Source organism: Cavia porcellus, unplaced genomic scaffold, assembly GCF_034190915.1.
Source record: "Cavia porcellus strain 051 isolate PalLab524CR breed Dunkin Hartley unplaced genomic scaffold, mCavPor4.1 scaffold_6, whole genome shotgun sequence".
NCBI lineage: Eukaryota > Metazoa > Chordata > Mammalia > Rodentia > Caviidae > Cavia > Cavia porcellus.
In genome coordinates, this window is record NW_026947489.1 from 27,556,432 (window position 1) to 27,577,159 (window position 20,728).

At 35.7% G+C, this 20,728-nt stretch overlaps 1 protein-coding gene across 2 annotated transcripts in view; it reads left to right on the plus strand.

Annotated features, from left to right (window-relative positions):
- The window catches only part of Ubr1 (ubiquitin protein ligase E3 component n-recognin 1), a 173,725-nt gene that overhangs the window by 62,336 nt on the left and 90,661 nt on the right, over positions 1 to 20,728 (plus strand). For both annotated transcript variants that reach the window (XM_063249551.1, XM_003475450.5), the window contains exons 7-12: positions 6,862 to 6,924; positions 10,501 to 10,624; positions 10,965 to 11,072; positions 12,365 to 12,453; positions 14,673 to 14,771; positions 15,635 to 15,792. In XM_063249551.1, the coding sequence (XP_063105621.1) occupies positions 6,862 to 6,924; positions 10,501 to 10,624; positions 10,965 to 11,072; positions 12,365 to 12,453; positions 14,673 to 14,771; positions 15,635 to 15,792 (641 nt within the window). The remainder of the gene's footprint in view (positions 1 to 6,861; positions 6,925 to 10,500; positions 10,625 to 10,964; positions 11,073 to 12,364; positions 12,454 to 14,672; positions 14,772 to 15,634; positions 15,793 to 20,728) is intronic.

Sequence of the window (20,728 nt, forward strand, 5' to 3'; positions counted from 1 at the left end):
GAATATTAGCTTAATCCTTATCTTTGAGAAGAATATAACAGAAAAACACCTTGATACAATAGCTCAAAACCTCCTTTTTTGTTTTTTTTATTTTTTATTTTCTAATACTAGGGATTGAACATAGGTCTTTGCTCATAGTAGGCAAGCACTCAACTTCTGAGCTATGTCCCCAGTTCAAAACTTTCCATTTTTAACTTTTTAAAATATAGATATAGAATAGATGGTTAATTTCCTTTCTTTGTGTTTCTTATGTGTATAAGATTGCAGATCTTTAAAGAATGGGCAAATGAGCTGAAAAAAAGTATGAACAGTTAATAATGGTCAATATTTGCTAAGCATTTATATAGACATATTTGACTTTGCATGTAATATTTCATTTACACCTGAGAACAGCCCTTTCAGATAGGTACTGTTAATGTCTCTATTTCTTTCTTTTTTTTTTTTTTTTTATCTTTTTCCTTTTTATTGGTACCGGGGATCGAACTCACGACTGCCTGCTCACAAGGCAGGTGCTTATGCCGCTGAGCTAAATCCCCAGTCCCCAATGTCTCTATTTCATAAATGCATGTGCTGTACTTGAGAACTCAAAGGAGCAGTATCTTGACACATCTGTAACCTGGAATGTGTAACCTATTCCAGGTCTACAACAATTCTTGCTAGAAAAGTCTTTATAGACTTTTTCATGTTACTCCTATAGAGAGCTTATTAAAAATGTAGGTTCCAATTTCGTACGTTTGATATGGGGTGTGCAATTCTTCATTTATAACAATTTATTAGGTGTTTTTGATACTCCAATGCAAGGAACCATATTTTGACTAGCATGATTCTTTTCCACAATTTCTGTGCTATATAAATAAATCTGGCCAAGCAGGGGAGGCAGGATTGCCTCAAGTTTGAGGCCACCATGGGCTACATAGTGAGTTCAAGTCCATTCTGAACTATAGATGAGAAGAGCCTGTCTTGAACAGCTAAAATGGTAATAATAATAATAATAATAATAATAATAATGATTACAACAACAACAATTCTGTCTTTGCTCAAAGGCTAAAAAGATCAGTTGTTCACTGATATATTTAGCATATAAAAGTGAAATGAGTTTTCTCCTAAGTTTTGGGTGGCCCCTTAAGTTAGACATCATCAAGAGGAGGGAATAAAGCTGTGATAATGATTACTGTTTCAAGGTCATTGTTTGCAGATTATTTAGAATTTAATTAAACTCTAAAGTTTTGTTGACTAAGGCCAGTCTGGGCTACACAGTGAGACCCTGCTTCAATCAATCAATCAGTAACTGTTGTTTTATACTCCATAATTGGTCATCCCTAAAATCAGATTTACTGAAAGGAAGTAGAAAGCATGAGTATGAGTGAGTTTGAAAAGGGATGTTTCAAGTTTAAGAAATGCTAAGTAAGGCATTTCTGAAGGAAGACAAAACAAGTGACAAGTTAGAAGACAGGAAAAAAGTAAGAGAAGAAACCTAGTAAGAGGCAGGAAGCAGAAGAAAATGCCAGAGAGTGAGGTGTGGGGGTGCACACCTGTATCAGTCCCAGCACCGGAAGCTGAGGCAAAAGAATCAGTGTGAGATCAGGGCCAGGATGGGCTACAAAAGTTAGTTCAAGGCCAGCCTGAACAGCATAGTAAAACTCTGCATTGTGGTTTGTGTCTAGATGTCCCCCAAAGCCTCATGCAGGAATGAGGGGCAGGCCTTTTAAAGGTGCTGAGTCTAGCATTTGTGATTGTTTCATTATATAGTCTGAGGTTGGTGTGTGAGTGTTGCACCCACCTAGGTACAAGTACCCTGCATACATTATAAGGGAGGGAAGAAGGTGTGCTTTTCCCTTTTTTGCCCGTTTGCTCTTTTCGCTCCTGTCACTTGCAGCTGCCATGAACAGTTGCTCCTTAGCCCTGCCACTCTGCTGTGGAGCTAGCTGAGTATGGACTGAAACCTCCAAAGACTATAAGCTAAATGAACCTTTCCTTCCTTCACTTTGGACGTCAATTAGTTTGACTTAGCCATGAGAGAAAAGTAACGAAGACACGCTGTGTTCAAGAAAAAGAAAACAAAAATGTCAGAGAAAATATACCAGAGAAAGTGATGTGGGTTACTGTGGATTAAACCTAGGACCTTTGCATTGAGTCACATTCCCAGCCAATTTTTTATTTTAAGTTGGGTCTTGCTAAGTTGCCCAGACTAGGCTAGAACTTGTGTTCCTCTTGCCTCAGCTTCGCAGTGTGCTGGAATTACAGGATGGCCACCACATTAGGTCAGACTAATTGCTTTTAAAACAACCCAATAAATAATTCTTGTTTTCAGATGACCACCTATCAAATAGTTTAAGAAATGTAATTTCTTTCTTTCTTTTTTTTTTTCTTTTCTTTTTTTTTTTTTTTTTTTTTTGGTCTTTTTCCTTTTTATTGGTACCGGGGATTGAACTCACGACTGCCTGCTTGCAAGGCAGGCGCTTATGCCGCTGAGCTAAATCCCCAGCCCCCAAGAAATGTAATTTATTTCTTATGTCTGCTTTCTTCCATTTGCTTTACCTGTTTGTTTTACAATAATAAATTCATACTCTGTATGCGTTTTCTTTTCTCTACCCTCTCCCCTTTGATAAATACCAGTTTGTGATAATCTCAGTCATTTTGGTAAACATTTCTTTAGGCACGGAAAGGAAATGTAAAAAGATTAGATTATTCTCTTGTCTTCAAAGGATTATTTTAAAGAAACAGGCATTCAAGATCATTTTAAAGATGTGTGGCTCTTTCTCAGTCCACATTTTGCTACTTTATAGTTAACATTGCAGATTGTAAGATACAATCATAATTATCCTGAAGATACAATATTCCTAGACCTTTACTGCTGAGCTACCATGATCCTAGTACTCAGAGAAAACACATACAAATATGCAAAGCCAATTTTCAAAAGAAGAGTTAGCTTGGGAGAATATGGTTGTGTGCTTTGTTGACTTCAGATAGAATGTGACGATCTAGGTCTCCCAGTGTAGGACTTTGTCCCATTTTATCTTTTTCCCTACTACCACCTCTTTCTTTAAAATTGAGCTTCAGGTGATTTATTTTTATTTATTTGTTTCTTTTGTGGTATCAACGATCAAACCCAGAACCTTAGCACTGAGCTACATTCCCAGTCCTTTCCTTTCCTTTCCTTTCCTTTCCTTTCCTTTCCTTTTCTTTCCTTTCCTTTTCTTTTTCTTTTTCTTTTTCTTTTTTTTTTTTTTTTTCTTCTTTTTTTTTGAGATACGGTCTCTCAATGCAGTTCAGGCTGGCCTTGATCTCACTTTGTAGTACAGGCTGATCTCGATCTCTCAACGATCCTCCTGCCTCCACCTCCCTGGGGCTGGAATTACAGGCATGAGCCACCATGCCTGGCTTCCCAGTCATTTTCCTACGGGATCCTCCTACATTGGCTGTCCAGAGTGCTGGGATTACAGGGATTTGCCACTGTACTGGCAAGTGGCTTAAATTTTGTTGGCTCTTATTTGGCAAGATGGTCACGGCCAAAGTTGTAACTTTTTGCACTTTTACAGTCAGGATTTGTCCTTGTGGCTGGGTGTAGATGGCAGAGAATTCTGCATTAAATGAATTCTAAATTTAAGGAAAGGACTTTTAATATATCTTTATGACAGAATGTGATAAGATTATTTTTCTTGTCTGTTGAACTATTCTGGATTCCTTCTTTGCTGCAGCAACTCACAAATGAGGCAGAGCTCTGGGAAAGATTTCATCAAATTCTTATATCTGCTGCTATTCCCTTTCTTTTTCAGCCCACTTCCTTGTAATACTCACCTATACATAAGTAATTTTCCAAAAATTATTCATTGTTCCATACTTCTACCTACTTGGAGAATAACCAGATTGATGTTATTGTGTTAATGATTTTTGCTTTAGGCACTTGGATTTGGAAGGAATTTTGGAGTTCTTATTTTTTTTAATTGGTAGAATTTTAAAAAAATTATTGGGTAGTGTTTTGGAAATTTGTTTCTTTGTTTTGTGTTTTTGGGTTTTTTTTTTTTTTTTTTTGCAGTACTAGATGTTGAACCCTTTACACTGAATTACATCCCAATTCCAGCCCTTTTGTTTTTTAGTGTCAGATAAGGTCTCACCAAAATTCTAAGTTGCTGAGGCCAGGCTCAATTTGTAATTTTTTTTTTTTTGGCCGTATCCTCTTAGAATGCTAGGATTATAGGCATGGGCCACCATGCCTGGCTGAATTAATATTTTTTTTAAATCAGTAGTCATGTAAAGTAATTCTGTTATATACTAATCATTTAGACTGATTGGAGAAGGAAGCACTCTATACTCAAAAATGTTGAAAGGTCTTAAACAATGATTTTAAAAGAAGTTATACTTAAAAATAGTAACTGATGGAAATAGTAGTTAAAAGATTTACTCAGAACTTCTGTGGGATTTTACTACCAATGATAATAAAACAATAATGGTCCTTGATACAGAGTTCCATTGGTGCTAGGCACATGTAAAAACCTTGCAAATACCCCATGAGTCACATTCTAGCATTCTCTCCATGTCCCTTAAGGCAAAGGACATAGTAGTTACTTACATTCTTTACTACTGTTTTTTCTAGTCAAAATAGAAAAGACAGGGACTACAACTACCTGTATGCTGGTTGGTTTGATTTGTTTTGAGTTCCCAGGACGCCATAGGTTATGGTCATTATAAAAAGCTTTTTAATAAATGATCAGACTCATTCAAAAGAAATGATAGGACGTGCGATACATCACAGTAAGTAAGCCACTTTGTGGCTAGATGAGATTGTATGGTAATTAGTCTGTTTTATAAACCCAGAAAGATATGTATTCGTATACATGTGCAGAATATGTACTCGAATCATTTGGGGAGAATTTTTTTTTAATTGTTAGCCCAAGCCTAGTAAATTAGAATTGGGGATATAAGAAGAGGAAGAGAATTAAATGCCCATGTTCTTTGAAATAGTGCCCCTCTGTAGTTCATCTATTACCTATTGGTCACCCTACCCCCAATTTTTGTCATTTAAAAAAATTAATGGAGATAAAATCAACACAATGTAAAATTTGCTATGTTAACCTTTTTTTTGAGTACTAAGCCGTGGTATTAACTCTGTGGAGCAGATCTGTAGAATGTTTTGTTTTATAAAGCTGAAACTCTAAATCCACTGAGTAACTGTCCTTTTCAGCTTTTCCCCAGTCCCACTAGTCTAAGAGTTTAATTGTTTTAGTTATCTATAAATTGGATCATGAATTATCTTGCCTTTTGTGACTGGTTTATATCACTTAGCCTACTGACCTAAAAAAAATAACTATTTTTCAGGATTTTTTTTTTGGTCTTTTTCCTTTTTATCGGTACCAGGGATCGAACTCATGACTGCCTGCTTGCAAGGCAGGTGCTTATGCCACTGAGCTAAATCCCCAGCCCCCATTTTTCAGGATTTTCTTCTTCTTCTTTTTCTTTTTTTTAGGACTGATTGTTGTTTTATGTTTGTATCTCATTTTGTTCTTCCATTCATCCTTTGATGGACACAAGTTATTTGTACATGATTGTACAAATAACTATTTGAACCTTGTTTTCAGTTGTTTTGTGTATATATATGCAGAAAGGGAATCACTGTTTTATATGGGACTTTTATGTTTCATTATTTGAAGGCCTGCCATACTGTTTTCTATAACAGCTCTACCATTGTGTATTTTCTCTGGAAATCCTCAAATGTTCTAATCTTTCTACATTCTTGCTAGCACTTACTTTTTCTGTTTTTATAACAAATATCCTATTGCATGTGAAGTGTGCCTGCCCTCATTTATGTTGAAACTCATTGCTTTGGGTTGATTGTCAGTATTTATGCATATAAATATTAAGTCTTGAATGAATATATATATATATATATATATATATACACACACACACACACACATACATTTTTTGGTTTTTGGCTTTTTGTGTTTTTATATTTTATCAGGGCTTGAATTTATTGTCTGTTAAAAATCCCTTGTGGCTTGGCTCTTTGTGCATTATTTTTCCTAGGTATGCAAGGTAAGAGCTGTATTACTAAGCCCATTTTTCCATATAATGGTAACCCTGCTGGTGTAATTAATAATTCAAATATATTTGTATAGTTCTTGTATATATATGCTAAAGAGCTAAAGAAGGATTATTGCAATATAGCTTTAAATACAGACTCAAAATGAACTGGAGCATCACTTTTCACTTTCTGATTTAAAGGCAAATCTCGCTAAATCTCTGTATCTTGGTTTTCTTCTCTGTAAAATAGGAATAACTTCCTCAGAGTTATTGCAAAGGCTACATGAAGCGGATAATACTTTAAGTATGTTATAGAACACATATTGAAGAGGTCTATTCATTCATGAAAATATGTAAAACTCATAGCAGAAATTTGGCAGACCTAAATTATTATCTGATACAAATAAAAAGTATATTAAGTAAAGATTTTTTTGCTCAATGGGAAAACTAGCATTCTAAACTGTATAAATTTTCTCCTAGAGGTGGTGAAAGTTTAGATGCTTCATGAAAGTGCTAACCATGGCTGGGCACAGTGGTACACACCTGTAATTCCAGTACTTGGAGGCTGAGGCAGGAGGATCACCAAGAGTTCAAGAGCAGCCTTGGCTGCATAGTGAGTTCAAGGCTGGCCTGAACTACAGAGTGAGACCTGTCTAATAAAAAAGAAAAAAGTGCTTAACATTTATGTCTATCTTCCAGGTACTGCCCTATAACCTTAAAACTTTTATCAATAGGCGATTTTCCTTTTCAAAGACAGCTTTTTAGGTGTGTGTGGTGTATCTTATTTACTGATTGAGGTTATCATTCCACTACCTAATTTTCATTTTTGTTTATAATTAGGGTCGTCGGGCTGTCAAAGCAGGTACTTACGCTGCTTGCCAGGAAGCAAAGGAAGATATAAAGGTAACTTTCAAAATTAAGAACTAAGAGAACTGTACATTATAAGAACCAAGTATAACAAGTAGAAGGATCATTTTGTTAAAGTTATTTGACATCCTAAGTAGAATTACTATTGGAGTACATAGACTCAGAGATTTAGAACTGGCTAGGTTATGTGATTCTTTTTTTCTTTCTTTTTTTTTTTTAAGAGTAGGTTATTTAACTAAAAGAAAAATTTATTATACTAGTTTTTTGGTGTTTTAAATTTTTTTATTTATTTTTTATTCTATTTTATTTTATTTTATTTTATTTTATTTTTTGTCTTTTTCCTTTTTATCGGTACCGGGGATTGAACTCACGACTACCTGCTTGCAAGGCAGGCGCTTATGCTGCTGAGCTAAATCCCCAGCCCCCTATTATTTTTTAAAAAATTTTATTTAAGGAGAAAAAGAAAAAAAAAAAAAAAAACAGAAAAAGGGTACAAGTTATACAGAATTTCAGAAAAAATAAATAGTAGGAAATCACTAGTTAATAGATTACATATTGTCATCTTAGAAATCGTTCAAGTTACAAAATTAAAGCATATAAAGGGGACTTTCAAACAGTGAGACTGCAAACAGTCTGTTCAATGATCCAACAATACTCAGTAATACGGATATCTATCATATACACTTAAATATACATGCAGTTATATCCTTTAGAGCACTTTCTTTTCCTCTCTTTTGTACAATGAAAATTACACATTTTGGGTTTTATTACTTCCACAGTTGTTATTACTTTTTTTGAAAAGCGTAAAACCAAATGTGACATAGCAGAACAGAGTCAGTCAAATCAAAAGGATGGACGTAATACATAATGTAAAAACAAAATACAAGGTGATCAACAATGGTTACCATACTGTCTCTTGCTATCTTAAAAAGAATTGCCTATATCATCATTTGTAATAAAACTGAACAAAACAGTAAAGAACAAAACCAATAAAATCAAAACATTGGAGACATTACAGGACTTCATAAGAAGATAGTCAAACAGAATGGGCATCATAATGAATCTTACTGTCTTCACAGTTGTTGCCTATACTTTCGAACTTGGTACTATCAAGCAAAGCAGAATAGAGGAAAATCAGTCAAAACAAGATGGTGAGAGCAATACAGGGTTTCAAATCAAGTTAATAGGAAATCAAAGTGGGTTACTATAATATATCCTGCTATTTTTTATTTATTTTTCCCTTAATTAAAAAGATAAAAAAGTAAATAATAAAAAAAGGAGATTGAGATAAAAGAGGGCATGACAACAAAACAGCGCAGGTCAAAACATAACCATTTAAGCAAAATAGTGTTTCACCACAAGATATCCCGACATAAAAGTAGTTACCATAATGTCTCTATCCTTGAAATCTTTTAAGTATAACTTCATATACTCTAGCATCAAACATATCAAGACAATGTAAAACCATTCAAGAAAATGACAGTATTACAAGATGTTTAGAATCAACTAACAGAAAATGAACAATGGTTTCTGTATAATCTCCTTGTCTATAAGAGTTTTTGTTTATATTATCACATATAATAAAATCCAGTAAGATACAACATGTTAAGACCAATGGAGACAGAAGAACAAAAACTTGATGGGACTTCAAGATGATATTAAATCAGCACTAGCTATTATGATGTCTTGTTTTCTCCAAAATAGCTATTCGTACCATCTAACTTTCTCTGCCTCATTTCTGTTGAGCTCTTTTTCTGTCATTAGTTGTCAGTTTGTCTTCTTTATTTTGCTTTCTGCTCCATTCATTGCGGCCTCTCTGCCACTGTTTCTGGAATCTTGGTATTTTTCTTTTTTAGAATATCCTGCAGTGTTCTCAGTAGAGTTGAACTGGTGGTTGCAAATTCCCCTAGTTCCTCTTTATCCTGGAAGCACCTTGTTTTTCCATCAATTTCTAGGGACAGTTATGCAGGATATATCAATCTTGGCTGGAGGTTATTATCTTTCAAAGCTTGAATTATCCCCCCACGCTCTTTGTGATTTGATGGTTTGTGCCGAGAAGTCTGCTGTAATTCTGATGGGTGTTCCCTTGTAAGTGATCTGTTTCTTGTCTCGATGGCTTTTAATATTCTGTTCTTATATTGGATTTCTGAAATTTTGATTATTATAAGCCTGGGTATAGCTATGTTTGGGTTGTAGGTGGCTGGGGTCCTGTATGCCTCATACATCTGAGTATCTTTACCTTTTGCTAAATTAGGGAAATTCTCCTGGATTATTTCTGTGAATAGCTTTTGTGTCCCTACTTCTTTTATGTTCTTAATCCGTAAGTTATAGATCCTCTTACCATCTTCTAGCCTTTGTATTATTGCTGTTTGTTTTCTTGTTATTTTTAAGAAGTTTTTCATTTCATGCTCCCATATTACAAATCTGCCCTCCAGTTCAGATAATCTATCCTTAGTTTCTTTCAAGCTGTTATGCCAGCTTTCAATAGAGTTTTTAGTTTCCTAGTAATTTCTTTGAACCTACTTCACATATTCTATGTTTTCTCTGTTTTCTCCATCAAGCAATTCTCCCCTTTTTTTCTGTTCTTCCATTCTACTATCTGTTTTTTCTTGGGCAGTGCTTAGCATTTCTCTAACTATTCTACTGATATCTTGCTTTATTTCTTTAAATACTTCATTTTTGAACTCGTTTATGAGGCTCCGGAGATAGCGCTTTATGTCTGTTGGTGCCATGTCTGATATTGCATGTTTTCTGTCCTCATTCTCCTTTGCATTTACCTTTCCTCAATCAGTGTTCTCAGGATTGGGGACTGAGGACCCTTTCTTGTTGCTCCCTCTTCCCATACTTTTTGTTCCTTCCATGCAGGTGTATGTAGGAGGCCCAGTTTCTTTCTTTGTCGGTTACAGTTTGTTTGAATCCGCCGGCTAGGTGTTCCTGTCCACTGCGGTGTACTAGGGAGACACAGACCTGGGCAGCCTCTGCTGGGCCCACCTCTCCTGGTCAGTCAACCTACTGAAGGCTTCACTGCTAGGGTACGCCACCAGGCACAGGGACCTGGTTTGGGCTAGCATACTGAGTCTTAGTCCACGGCACCACCCAGGTCAGGCGCTCCCCACCAATCCCGCTTGAGAGGGGAATATGTGACTGAAGTCACTGCAGTGTCCTGTTCCGGCTAGTCTGCTCAGTCCCAGAATGTCCTCTGTTGGAGCCTCCTAGTCTATGGAAGAGTCCCCTATCCTCTCACTCAACCACAGGTCGATGTAGGGTTCCCCCACCAGTCCCACTCTCAAAGCTTTCGCGTCTCTCTCCCTGCTGTGCTAGTTGGGACACAGCGGTGGCAGGAAATTCAAATCGCAATTTCCAGAGGCACGGGTTCCAGCTTCCGCGCTGAGATTTTATCTGTTCCGGTCATAGCACCAGGATTGCATTTCCAGTTGGTTTCTCTCAGCTTAGTTCATTCCTGGATTAGCAGGGTATATCTCCCCTTTCTTAGGACTCCTCATACTGTACCATTCCTGGTTTCTGAGCTGGGTATCTCAGAGAGCCTCTGTAGCTGCTGTTATCTATCCTCTATGTTCTCCCGAAAGTAATTTTTTAAAATTTCATTTGTAGAGTCATTCAGAAAATGTCTCCCAACATCCACTTCATGTAGAAGTATTATACTCTGAAGTTATGGCTCATCAAAAATTTGCTTTGCGTCTTGGTTCCTGGATTAACAAAATTATGAGCTATTCAAGTAAGTATACATCCTATTAGCCTTGTTTCTGATAAGCCTGTTTGTTCTTTATGGTCACAAATTAATAGAAAATAGAAAATAAATTTTTTTTCCTTTCTGATCTGATCAAGTATCCATTTTGAATGGTTTTCAGTATTATATTTCAAATGCATAATATCATGAGCTGTTCTGTAGAATGCATAATATCCAATAATGTCCTTTATTGGCTCTTGATTCTTTGATGTTGACAGAATTATTCTTGACATCTATCATAATATAATTAGTTTTTTCATGTGTTACAAGAAATGTACTTTCAGGAGAAATTTCATAAGAATGAAAATTACCTGATTTTTATTTATAGGTGACTTTAGGCAGATATTTTGCCAAGCTTGTCTTACAGAAGAACCTGACTCTGAGAACCCCTGTCTCATAAGCAGGTTAATGCTTTGGGATGCAAAGCTTTATAAAGGTAAATATACCTTTACCTAGGCTACTTACTGGGAATTAAATTAAAAAAGAGAATAACTGTAAGGCTTAATTGTGAAGATATGACATGTGAAGTTAACCAGTTAATTTGTATTTTTTTGTATTAGAAGCCAAACATGGAGGCACATGCCTGTAATCGCAACCCCAGCATTTGGAAGGCTGAGGCAGAAGAATCATTGTGAGTTCCAGGCCAACCTGGACTACATAAGCAAATTCAAGACCAGCCTGCATTACTAGCAAAACCATGTGTCAAAAAAAAAAAAAAAAAAGGAAAGAAAAGAAAACCAGGCCTTTTAATTATGCTGCCTGTTTATTTAGTCAGTTAAAAAGAGTGTCTATATATATTTATATAGTAATGCATTTATTAAAGTTACATCTTCATTTTAAAAATCTAAATGCAGCAAGACGATCACTGCAAGTTTCAGGCCAGCCTGACCTAGTAACACCCTGTCTTGGAAAAAATAAAAAGACAAAAAGAAAAATTAAATAAAAGCCAAGCAGAGCTGGGGTTTTAGCTCAGTGACATAAGTGCCTACCTGGCAAATGCAAGGTCATAAATTTGATCATTGGTACCAAAAAAAAACAAGCATAGTGGTGCGTGCCTGTAAGCTCAGCTCCTCAGAAAGCAGTGGCAGTAGATCTGTGAGTTCAAAGGCTATTCTGGAGAAATTAGTGACATCCTAGCTCAACATGAAAAGTAAAAAAAGGGACCAGGCATTCTGACACATGCCCATAATCCCAGTATCCTGAGAGGATCACAAGTTTGAGCCTACTGTGGGCAATTTAGTGACTTAGTAAGAGAGAACCTGCCATAAATGTTTTGTTTTTATTTCTAAGACAGGTTCTTGCTATGTAGTTTAGGTTGGCCTCAAACTTACTGTGTAGTCTAGATTAACCTCAAATTCATGGCAATCTTGCCTCAGCCTCCTGAGTACTGGAATTAGAGCTGTGCAACACCATACCTGGCACTGAATTTTTATTTTTTAAAGGGCTGGTGCTGTAGCTCAGCTCACAGCTCCCCTAAAGGAGGTACAGAAAAAGAAAGGAAGTATAATATATGTATATATGTGTGTATATATGTATATGTGTATATGTATGTATTTATACTTTAAACTTAACTGTTAAATATTACAATCATAAATGTGATTCATAATTGTCCTTGAGGCCTACTAATGTGTGAAATACTTTTATAATATTTTACTACTTCTAATGACTAGAATAACATTTTTTGCCTTGGCAATATCTTCTTATCACCCAATCCTAAATGATATATAGGTGCCCGTAAGATCCTTCATGAACTGATCTTCAGCAGCTTTTTTATGGAGATGGAATACAAAAAACTCTTTGCTATGGAATTTGTGAAGGTAATAATGGCAATTAGATAGGCGATTTTTATAAATGAAGTAATAGAAACAAAGATATTTATGAGTTAAACTTTGTGTTTTCTTTGTCAAAAGTTCATTATTTTATGTTACATTAACATATTTATGAATGGCATTTGACAATGTGGAAACTCTGATCTTGGAGACAGCTGGAAAATGACTTATTTTCCTAGACTGAATGAAGAGAGTATCACATTCACACACTTTCTCGTTTTGATCAAGAAAAGCAGGAATTTGATGCTCAAGAGTTATACCTAACTGAAACTAAAACACAAGGGTAAAGATCACACCTTTTTAAATGTCATTATATTAGTCTGTTGTATATCCCTTATAATATTATACTTTTTTGTCTACTGTCAGAGACCTGGCCAAGATCCCCAATCTCTCAAATAAGTATGTGGCAAAGGCTTAAATAAATGAGACAAGTAGTATGATTTTAGGGCTCCAGGAGAATCAGAACCCTATAGCAGAGTTCAAGACTATAGGGGCTGAGACAAAGAACTTCTCTGGGTGGCACATTATTAGGTTTTCAAACAAAGAGAGGGGATACTGAGGAAAGCACAGGAAATGAGCAGGACCTTGGAAATCACTTCAAAGACTTCTCCAAGTAGTAAATCATGCCAATTTAGGAGAACTGTCTTATCTTCATGATGACATTTATGGTAGGAAGGAGATAGAAGGAGTGAAATGCCTGCAGCTACAGTCTGTATCTAGTTAATTGGGGTTGGAGCCAGATGTCCTCACCTGTGTGGTCTTATCTTGCCCTTTGAGGCATCTCTGGCATCATAGACCAATACAGGTCTCAGCCAGGACCAGTGATTCATAAAGGTTCACTTATTATGAATCTGCTGCCCATCTCTAGATAAGGGCCCTAGACCTAGGACTGACTCACAGACAAACATAGAAAGCCAATTAGTTAATTTTAAATCCCGCTCAGAGCCACTTCATAGTGGTCTCCATCAGTCTTTCAGGATAGGTTGCAATATTACATAGAACAGAAACTTCTATAAATTTTTTACTTGGCCTTTTACAAAGATATATGGTTGTTGATTTCTTCTGATTTTGAGTTAACAGTTAATTCTGTAAGACTTAGGAAAGGGTAAGATAGGACCCAGAATGGAATTAGAAGGAGTGAGAGAAATAGTAATTGTTGTAGGCAATGATTCTGGTGTGGTAGGATAGAAAACCTGTGTTACCTGGGCAGTGATGTGCAAGCCTATAATCCCAGCACTCTGAGAGGTTGAAGGAGGAGGATTGTGGATTGAATCCCAGCATGGGCAACTTAATGATTTAGTGAGACCCTGTTTCAAATTAAAAAAAATAATAAAGGGCGGGAGATGTAGCTCAGCGTGAAAGTCCTGGGTACTCTTCTAAAACTCATTAGAGAAAGGATATTGGGCGATGTGTGTGTTCTGAAATGAGACTTTATTTTCTTACACTAAAACTAGCCTCCCTAATTAGATGATAATTTTTTTAATATTGCATAGTTGAACTCTAGAAATTCCAAATCAGGTATCCAACTTGGTGCTTACACATATAGATGCTTGATATGTGACCAACTATATTATTAATTTGGGGGATTTTCAGCTGGTATGCATCAATATGAATAAAAATTATTCGCAGCCAACATCTATTCCATTTAAGGGTTGATTGAGTCTGATTGGCTGGTTTTCTGAGTCATAACAGTTGTTAAATACTTTAAATATATTCCCTGTGCTATACTATTGGAATAGAAACTGATAGAAATTGCTCCAGATTGTTTGCAAAACGGATAAACTGTATCACTGTACTCTTCCATGATTTTCACTTGTGTTTTTTTGTTTTAGCAGTTCTTCCACTTCTGCTAGATTGGGTAGCTGAATTCAATATTTTTTTTTTTTTTTTTTTTTTTTTTTTGGTTCTTTGTTGGTTGTTTGAAACAGGGTTTTCACTATGCAGTTCAGGCTAGCTTTGAACTTACAGCAGTCCTCCTGCCTCAGCCTCCTGAGTGCAGAGATTACAGGCATGTACCACTATACCTGGCCTGTTCTTTTTTATTGTTGCTTTTTTTCTAGGATATTTTTGTTGGCCATTTCCTACCTTAATAAATAGGAATTGATTATGTTTTTCATCTTATGATGAAAGCAGTTAGTATAATCAAGATTTAAAGTGGTAGTGATTTAATAGTGAATTGTAATTGATTCTTCACTTGTATCTTTCAGTATTATAAGCAATTGCAGAAAGAATATATCAGTGATGATCATGACAGGAGCATCTCTATAACTGCACTCTCAGTTCAGATGTTCACTGTGCCTACTCTGGTATGTGTCAGTTATTTCTTTGCAGTCTAGGTCAAAGTGACTTCGCTTTTTACTAATTTCACTTAATGTTGATTAAATTAAACAATGTTAGAATCTCTAAATTGGGCTAATTCCATTGAGAAAGCTGACAATACTTCAGTAGTATTTGCATGAAAATAATACTTTAGCGGTGTGCAGGACTAATTGGCCACTGTCTTTGTCCATCTAATTGCTGCAGATGCCATCCAAAGCTGATTTCTCACTTTCTAGAGTAACTTAGAAGCATTGCATTTTCCATTCCAAAATTTAAAAATATTTTACTCTTTTAAATTTTTGTTTGAGGTAGACAAATAAGATAGTAAAATAAGACTTAAAAAAAGAGAGTATACCTATCAAGATGTGTTGAAATGTGTGAAATGGTATTACATAGGCCTGAGAGGAAAATGGAGGATTTTGTCTCTTTTTTGTACTATTATTTTCCTATTTCCGCTGGACAATTTGATTAGCTATTCTTAATTTTCCATTTCAAAATGCCAGAGAAAAAATGAGGAAGAAAAATTGCTTTGGATGTGTGGGGGAAATACCAGAATAGATATTAACGTGATTGAAATGAATGATATCTTTGTGTGATTACTGATGATAAATGGTTATTTAGATAACCTGTATGAGGAGCTTGGAGTATCTAAGCAAGTGTTTTTTAGTTACTGAAGAATAGAATTTTTATTGATAGAAACTGACTTCTCCATAAGTTGCTGTTCTCTGAAACTGAGGACCATGTTTATTGCTCAGTAAACACATACTGAAAGTTACTTACTGACCAAACAAACAAAGTCCCTATCATGATAAATTAATGCTAAAGACAGTATTCTTGAAATATTCTGCAGGCTCGACATCTTATTGAGGAGCAGAATGTTATCTCTGTCATTACTGAAACTCTGCTAGAAGTTTTACCTGAGTACTTGGACAGGAACAATAAATTCAACTTCCAGGGTTATAGCCAGGACAAATTGGGAAGAGTATATGCAGTAATATGTGACCTAAAGTAAGTGATTGGAGTCAAAATGTAAGGGCAAAACACAATGTACATGTGTATTATGTTTTGTAAGTAAACTTCTTGCTGGTCCTTTTGGTTATCTGGGATGCTTGTTATGAAGGTGAGTACAAAGAACTGTACTACTTCATATTTATACAGTTGGCTCTCTATATTCAAGGGTTTCACATCTGTGGAGTCAATCGACTGCATACTGAAAGTATTTGAAAAAAAATTAATTGAGTCTGTTCTGACCATGAACAAACTTTTTTTTACGTTTTCTTTTGAAATAGCATAGGTTAATAAGTATTTACATAGCATTTGCAGTGTATAAGGTATTCAATCTAAAGATGATTTAAAGTATTCTGGAGAATGTATAGACTGGATGCAAATAAGCCTTCTGTACATCCTAGAGGGATGGGTGTTGAAACCGGTTCCCCACCAAAAGCAGTGGAAATCTGTATCTGTGTTCAGTGAAGGTGTCTTCTTGAGTTTAAAACCAAGTTAATTAAGTATTGAGGAGAGGCCTAGCACAGGAACTGGGGATCACCACCATAATAACCACATCTTCCATTCACTTCTGCTCACATACTTTGTGGTTTTTTTTTTTTGTTTGGTTGGTTGTTTTGATACCGGAGATCAAACTCATGACCTTGTGCTTACCAGCCAAGTGCTTGAACCACTGAGCTAAATCTACTTTGTGGTTCTTATGTTGTCTCTCAGTGTAATATGGTCAAATGACCTATTGATTTAAATTTTTTTGTTTGTTTTTATTTTTGAGACAGGGTCTTCATATGTAGTTCAGGCTACCCTTGAATTCACTATGTGACTCAGCCTGGCCTCAAACTCATGGCGGTCCTCTTACCTATTGGTTAAAATTTTACTCCCTTTTTATATATATATAACAAATCTTCATTGTTTATCAGAGGCTTCTTGAGTTTTTGTTTTTTGGGTTTTTTTTTTTGCTGAAGAAGATTGGATAATCACACAATAGATCACATTTGGGATCACTTTACCTCAAAGGGAATAAATTTATAATAGTGAATACTATAAAGTTAAGATAGATAACTAGTAAGTCACAGGCTTCAAAATTATTTTAGAAATATACTGTAAAAGTATATTTCATTTAGTTGCTATTTTTGAAAAATTCAAAGACATATATATTATTTCTAGAAGGAAGAGATTTCAATTTTATCCACAGATGGTGACTTATAGTCTATAGATGGTGGAAACAAGTAGACTTCCAATCCAGTTTAGAAATAATTTAATCTTTAGTTGTAGATTGCCTCATAGCAAGTCCTAGGTTCAATCCCAACACTGCAAAAAATAAAGAAAAAAACAGAAAAGCATTTGCTAGATTTCTGGACTACACAATAGATTCTAGATATTACTGAGCTTAATTCTTTAAGACCTTTTCAAATTCCTTAATTGCTTATACAAATGTGGCATGTAAGTCTTTTGTTTGAAGTTAATTTGTTAATATTACTGTTCCACAGTACAACTAGAGATAGTGGATGAATTCAGTAGTGAATTGGCATGCAGTCATTTGGATTCATATTTATTCCTTAGTCAAATTATGCATAAATGATATTTAGATAACTATTTAATAAATTATAGGCTTCAAAAGACAAATGCAGACTCCTAATGGCTATACTTAAAGTTATCATCCTTGAGTCAGTGAATATCCTTGATCTGCCCTGGAGGCTGGGGGATCTCTCGACTGTGACTCTTTTTTTTGTTTTGTTTTGTTTTAATCGGTACTGGGGACTGAACTCACGACCGCGTACTTGCAAGACAGGCGCTTATGCAGCTGAGCTAAATCCCCAGCCCCTCTACTGTGACTCTTAATACTGTTTAGTATTCTGAGATATTTTAGAGAAAGTTAACATATTTTATGCACGTGTTCAGTAGATACTGTATAATTTGCTTTCACAAGGATTATGTGAAATTCAGTAGTAATTCTTCTGTGTTAAGGAACTTTGCTAATTTTATCTCATTTTAGTCTTGAAATGCTTTTTATCAGGTAACATAATCTTATTTTGTAGATTATAATAACTTACCTAAAGCCTCAAAGTAGTAAGTGGCAGAACTGGAATTTGAGCCTAACCACTACTTATTTATAAAACTTATGTTTCTTTCACTATACAGTGTAGCCTTGCAGAATGAATATATATATCTGGCCTGAAAATACCAATAAGAAATTGTTAGGAAAAGGAATCGAGGCCTGCAATTGAAGGCAGGTTTTATTAGAGTCAAAACTGAAAGGGGCACTGTGGAGGCTGAGGCAGGAGGGTTCCTGTGAGTTAAAGGTCAGCCCGAACTACATAGTGGGACCTTATCTCAAAACAAAACAAAAAGGGTGATGGCCAGTCTCTTACAGGCTAGGGGACTTTACAGGGCTGTAGAAAGAAATTGCAGATACTTTGGAGTCTGTTGTGTTGTAGTTGTGGCTGAGCTGTTTTGGAGACTATGGCTGTTGGGGCTGTGTTGTTGCAGTGGGTCTTTTTAAAGTGGAGCCGCCTGGGGCTAGAATGGCAATGGTTTTAATTCCTTTAGAGATACTCTTTATGTAGCAAATAATAATGGAGCCTCATTCTTCTTGAAGAAATTCTGTAGTCCAGAATTTTATTTACTACTTCTTCCTGAAACTTACTTTAAAAGCTATTAGTAATAATCATAAATGCTTAATATGTTTTCATTGTTTCCATAATAAAGGATAAATTCTTTTGGAATTTTAGTTCCCCATAGTCTAGGCATATACTTTACTTCTCTGACTTTACCTCAGCATGAGGTAAATTTTTGGTATGAGTAGAGATTCTGTTCAAGCCCCCTCAAGAAATTTTCATTCTGTGAAAACTGTGCATTCCAAGTCTTAGATACCCCCTTCCAACTGTTAGAAAATTTCTTAATATACATCTAATTCTGTCTTTTGGTAGCTTTCATTGTCTGTCTCTCCCTTTATCTGCTAAGAGCAAATTCAGTCCTCATTTAACTTAAAGAAATATTTAAAAACAGTAATCATATGTTCCAAGCAATAATTTTTTATAGTAATAGTAGACATTGAACCTAGGGTCTTGTACATGCTAGACAAATGCTCTGCCAGTGAACTGTACCCACAGCCTATTTTATCACAATGTAGGTGTATGTGTGTATGCAGTTTTAAGGTAGAGTCTCACTAAATTGCTAAACTGGCTACCGATTCATGATCCTCTTGCCTCAGCCTCCTGAATAGCTGAATAGCACCTGACCACCCCTTTTGGCAAATAGTTCTTTAACTGTTCCTATTTCATATTGTTTAAATTTTCTTTTTTTTTTTCTTTCCTTTTTCCAAATCCATTATTATCTCAGAAAAAGAAAAAAAAAAAGAAAGAATAAAATAGAACAAATATTTTTTAAATTTTCTTGTAAATATTTTCCCTCTTCTGAACCTGTTCCAGTCAAATGTTTGCCATTTATATCCCAGGAAATGATCACAGTTCCCCAGATATCTACCTAGTAAAGTGTAGAAAGAGTGGGTTACTGATTCCCTCAGTTTGTTTACTAATATGCCCTGTTAATTTAGTTTCTTTCTTCACTTTATAGAAAATATCTGGGGCATTTGGTTTCGAGCTGTTAATTCACTGTGGAAATGAAACTTTGGTCCTATTAAGATAATATTACCCTGTTACTTGTTCTGCGTTCCATATGTGGAAAAGTACAAGCAGAAGAGACTCTCAGACCAGATGACCAGATCACCCCGTTATCTTCCACTCTATTCTGTCTTTTTTTCCCATTTGCCTTTGCCACCTACTTTTATCTAGACTTTTGTTTCCCTCTTTACCTTTTACCTGTGAGGACAACTACAGAGATCAAATGTGAACTCTAAGAAATTAGAAATGTAAATTCTAATTATAGATTATCTGAGGCATTTGTTAAAATGATTTTTTTTTTCATTAGGTCTGATTAGAGGCCCAAAATGCCTTTCTCTGTCTCTGTCTCTCTCTCTCTCTCTCTCTCTCTCTCTGTCTTTCTCTCTCTCTCTCTCTCTCTCTCTCTCTCTCTCTCTCTCTTTCTTATTTTGTGTTGGTTTCCTTCCTTCCCTCCTCCTTTTTTTTTTTTTTTTTCTTTCTGAGACAGGGTCTTACTATGCAGTTCAAGCTGGCCTTAAACTCACTTTGTATCCCAGCAACTTACAAAGATTCTCCTGCTTCAGCCTCCCAAATGCTGAGATTACAGGTGTGTACCACCATTCCTGATGCTACATAAAGTACTCAGGTAATATTACTGCTCCTGCTGCTGCCTGATGGATTACATTTTAAGTAGCACTGCCCTAGAAGATGGCCAAACTTTGATAGGTTTTGTGTATTATGGCAGATTTCATTTGTTTTCTTTTTTTTTTTTTTTGTACGGGGAATCGAACTCAGAACCTTGTACTTGCCAGGTAAGCACTTTGCTGCTGAGCTGTGTGCCTGGCTTGTTAGGACAGATTTTAATTTAGTCTTTTTTATTTTTTTTTTAAATTCTTGGTACTGGGAACTGAACTCAGGGACACTTTACCACAGAGCTACAGCCCCAACTCCTTTTATTCGTTTTAAATTGTTAGGTGGGATCTTAGTCAGTTGTTTAGGTAGGCCTTAAACTTGTGCTCCTCCTGCCTCAGCCTCCCTAAATTCTAGGTTTATAGGTATGTATCACTGCACCCCGTTTACTTTTACTTTAAAAGATTTGGATGGGTGTGGTGGTGCACACATATAGTCCTAGCCTTTGGAAAGCTGAGACAATAGGAGTGCTGTGAGTTTGAGGCGGTTTTGGGCTACTCTTAGTCTCTTTGAGGTGAGGCAGAACTACATAGTAAAACCTTGTCTGAAAACAAAACGAATGATTCAGATGCTAAGTATTACATTTTAAAGTTATTTCTTTGCTAAGATCTTTTTTTTTTTTTTTTTTGTATTCTTGTACTGAGCCTTGA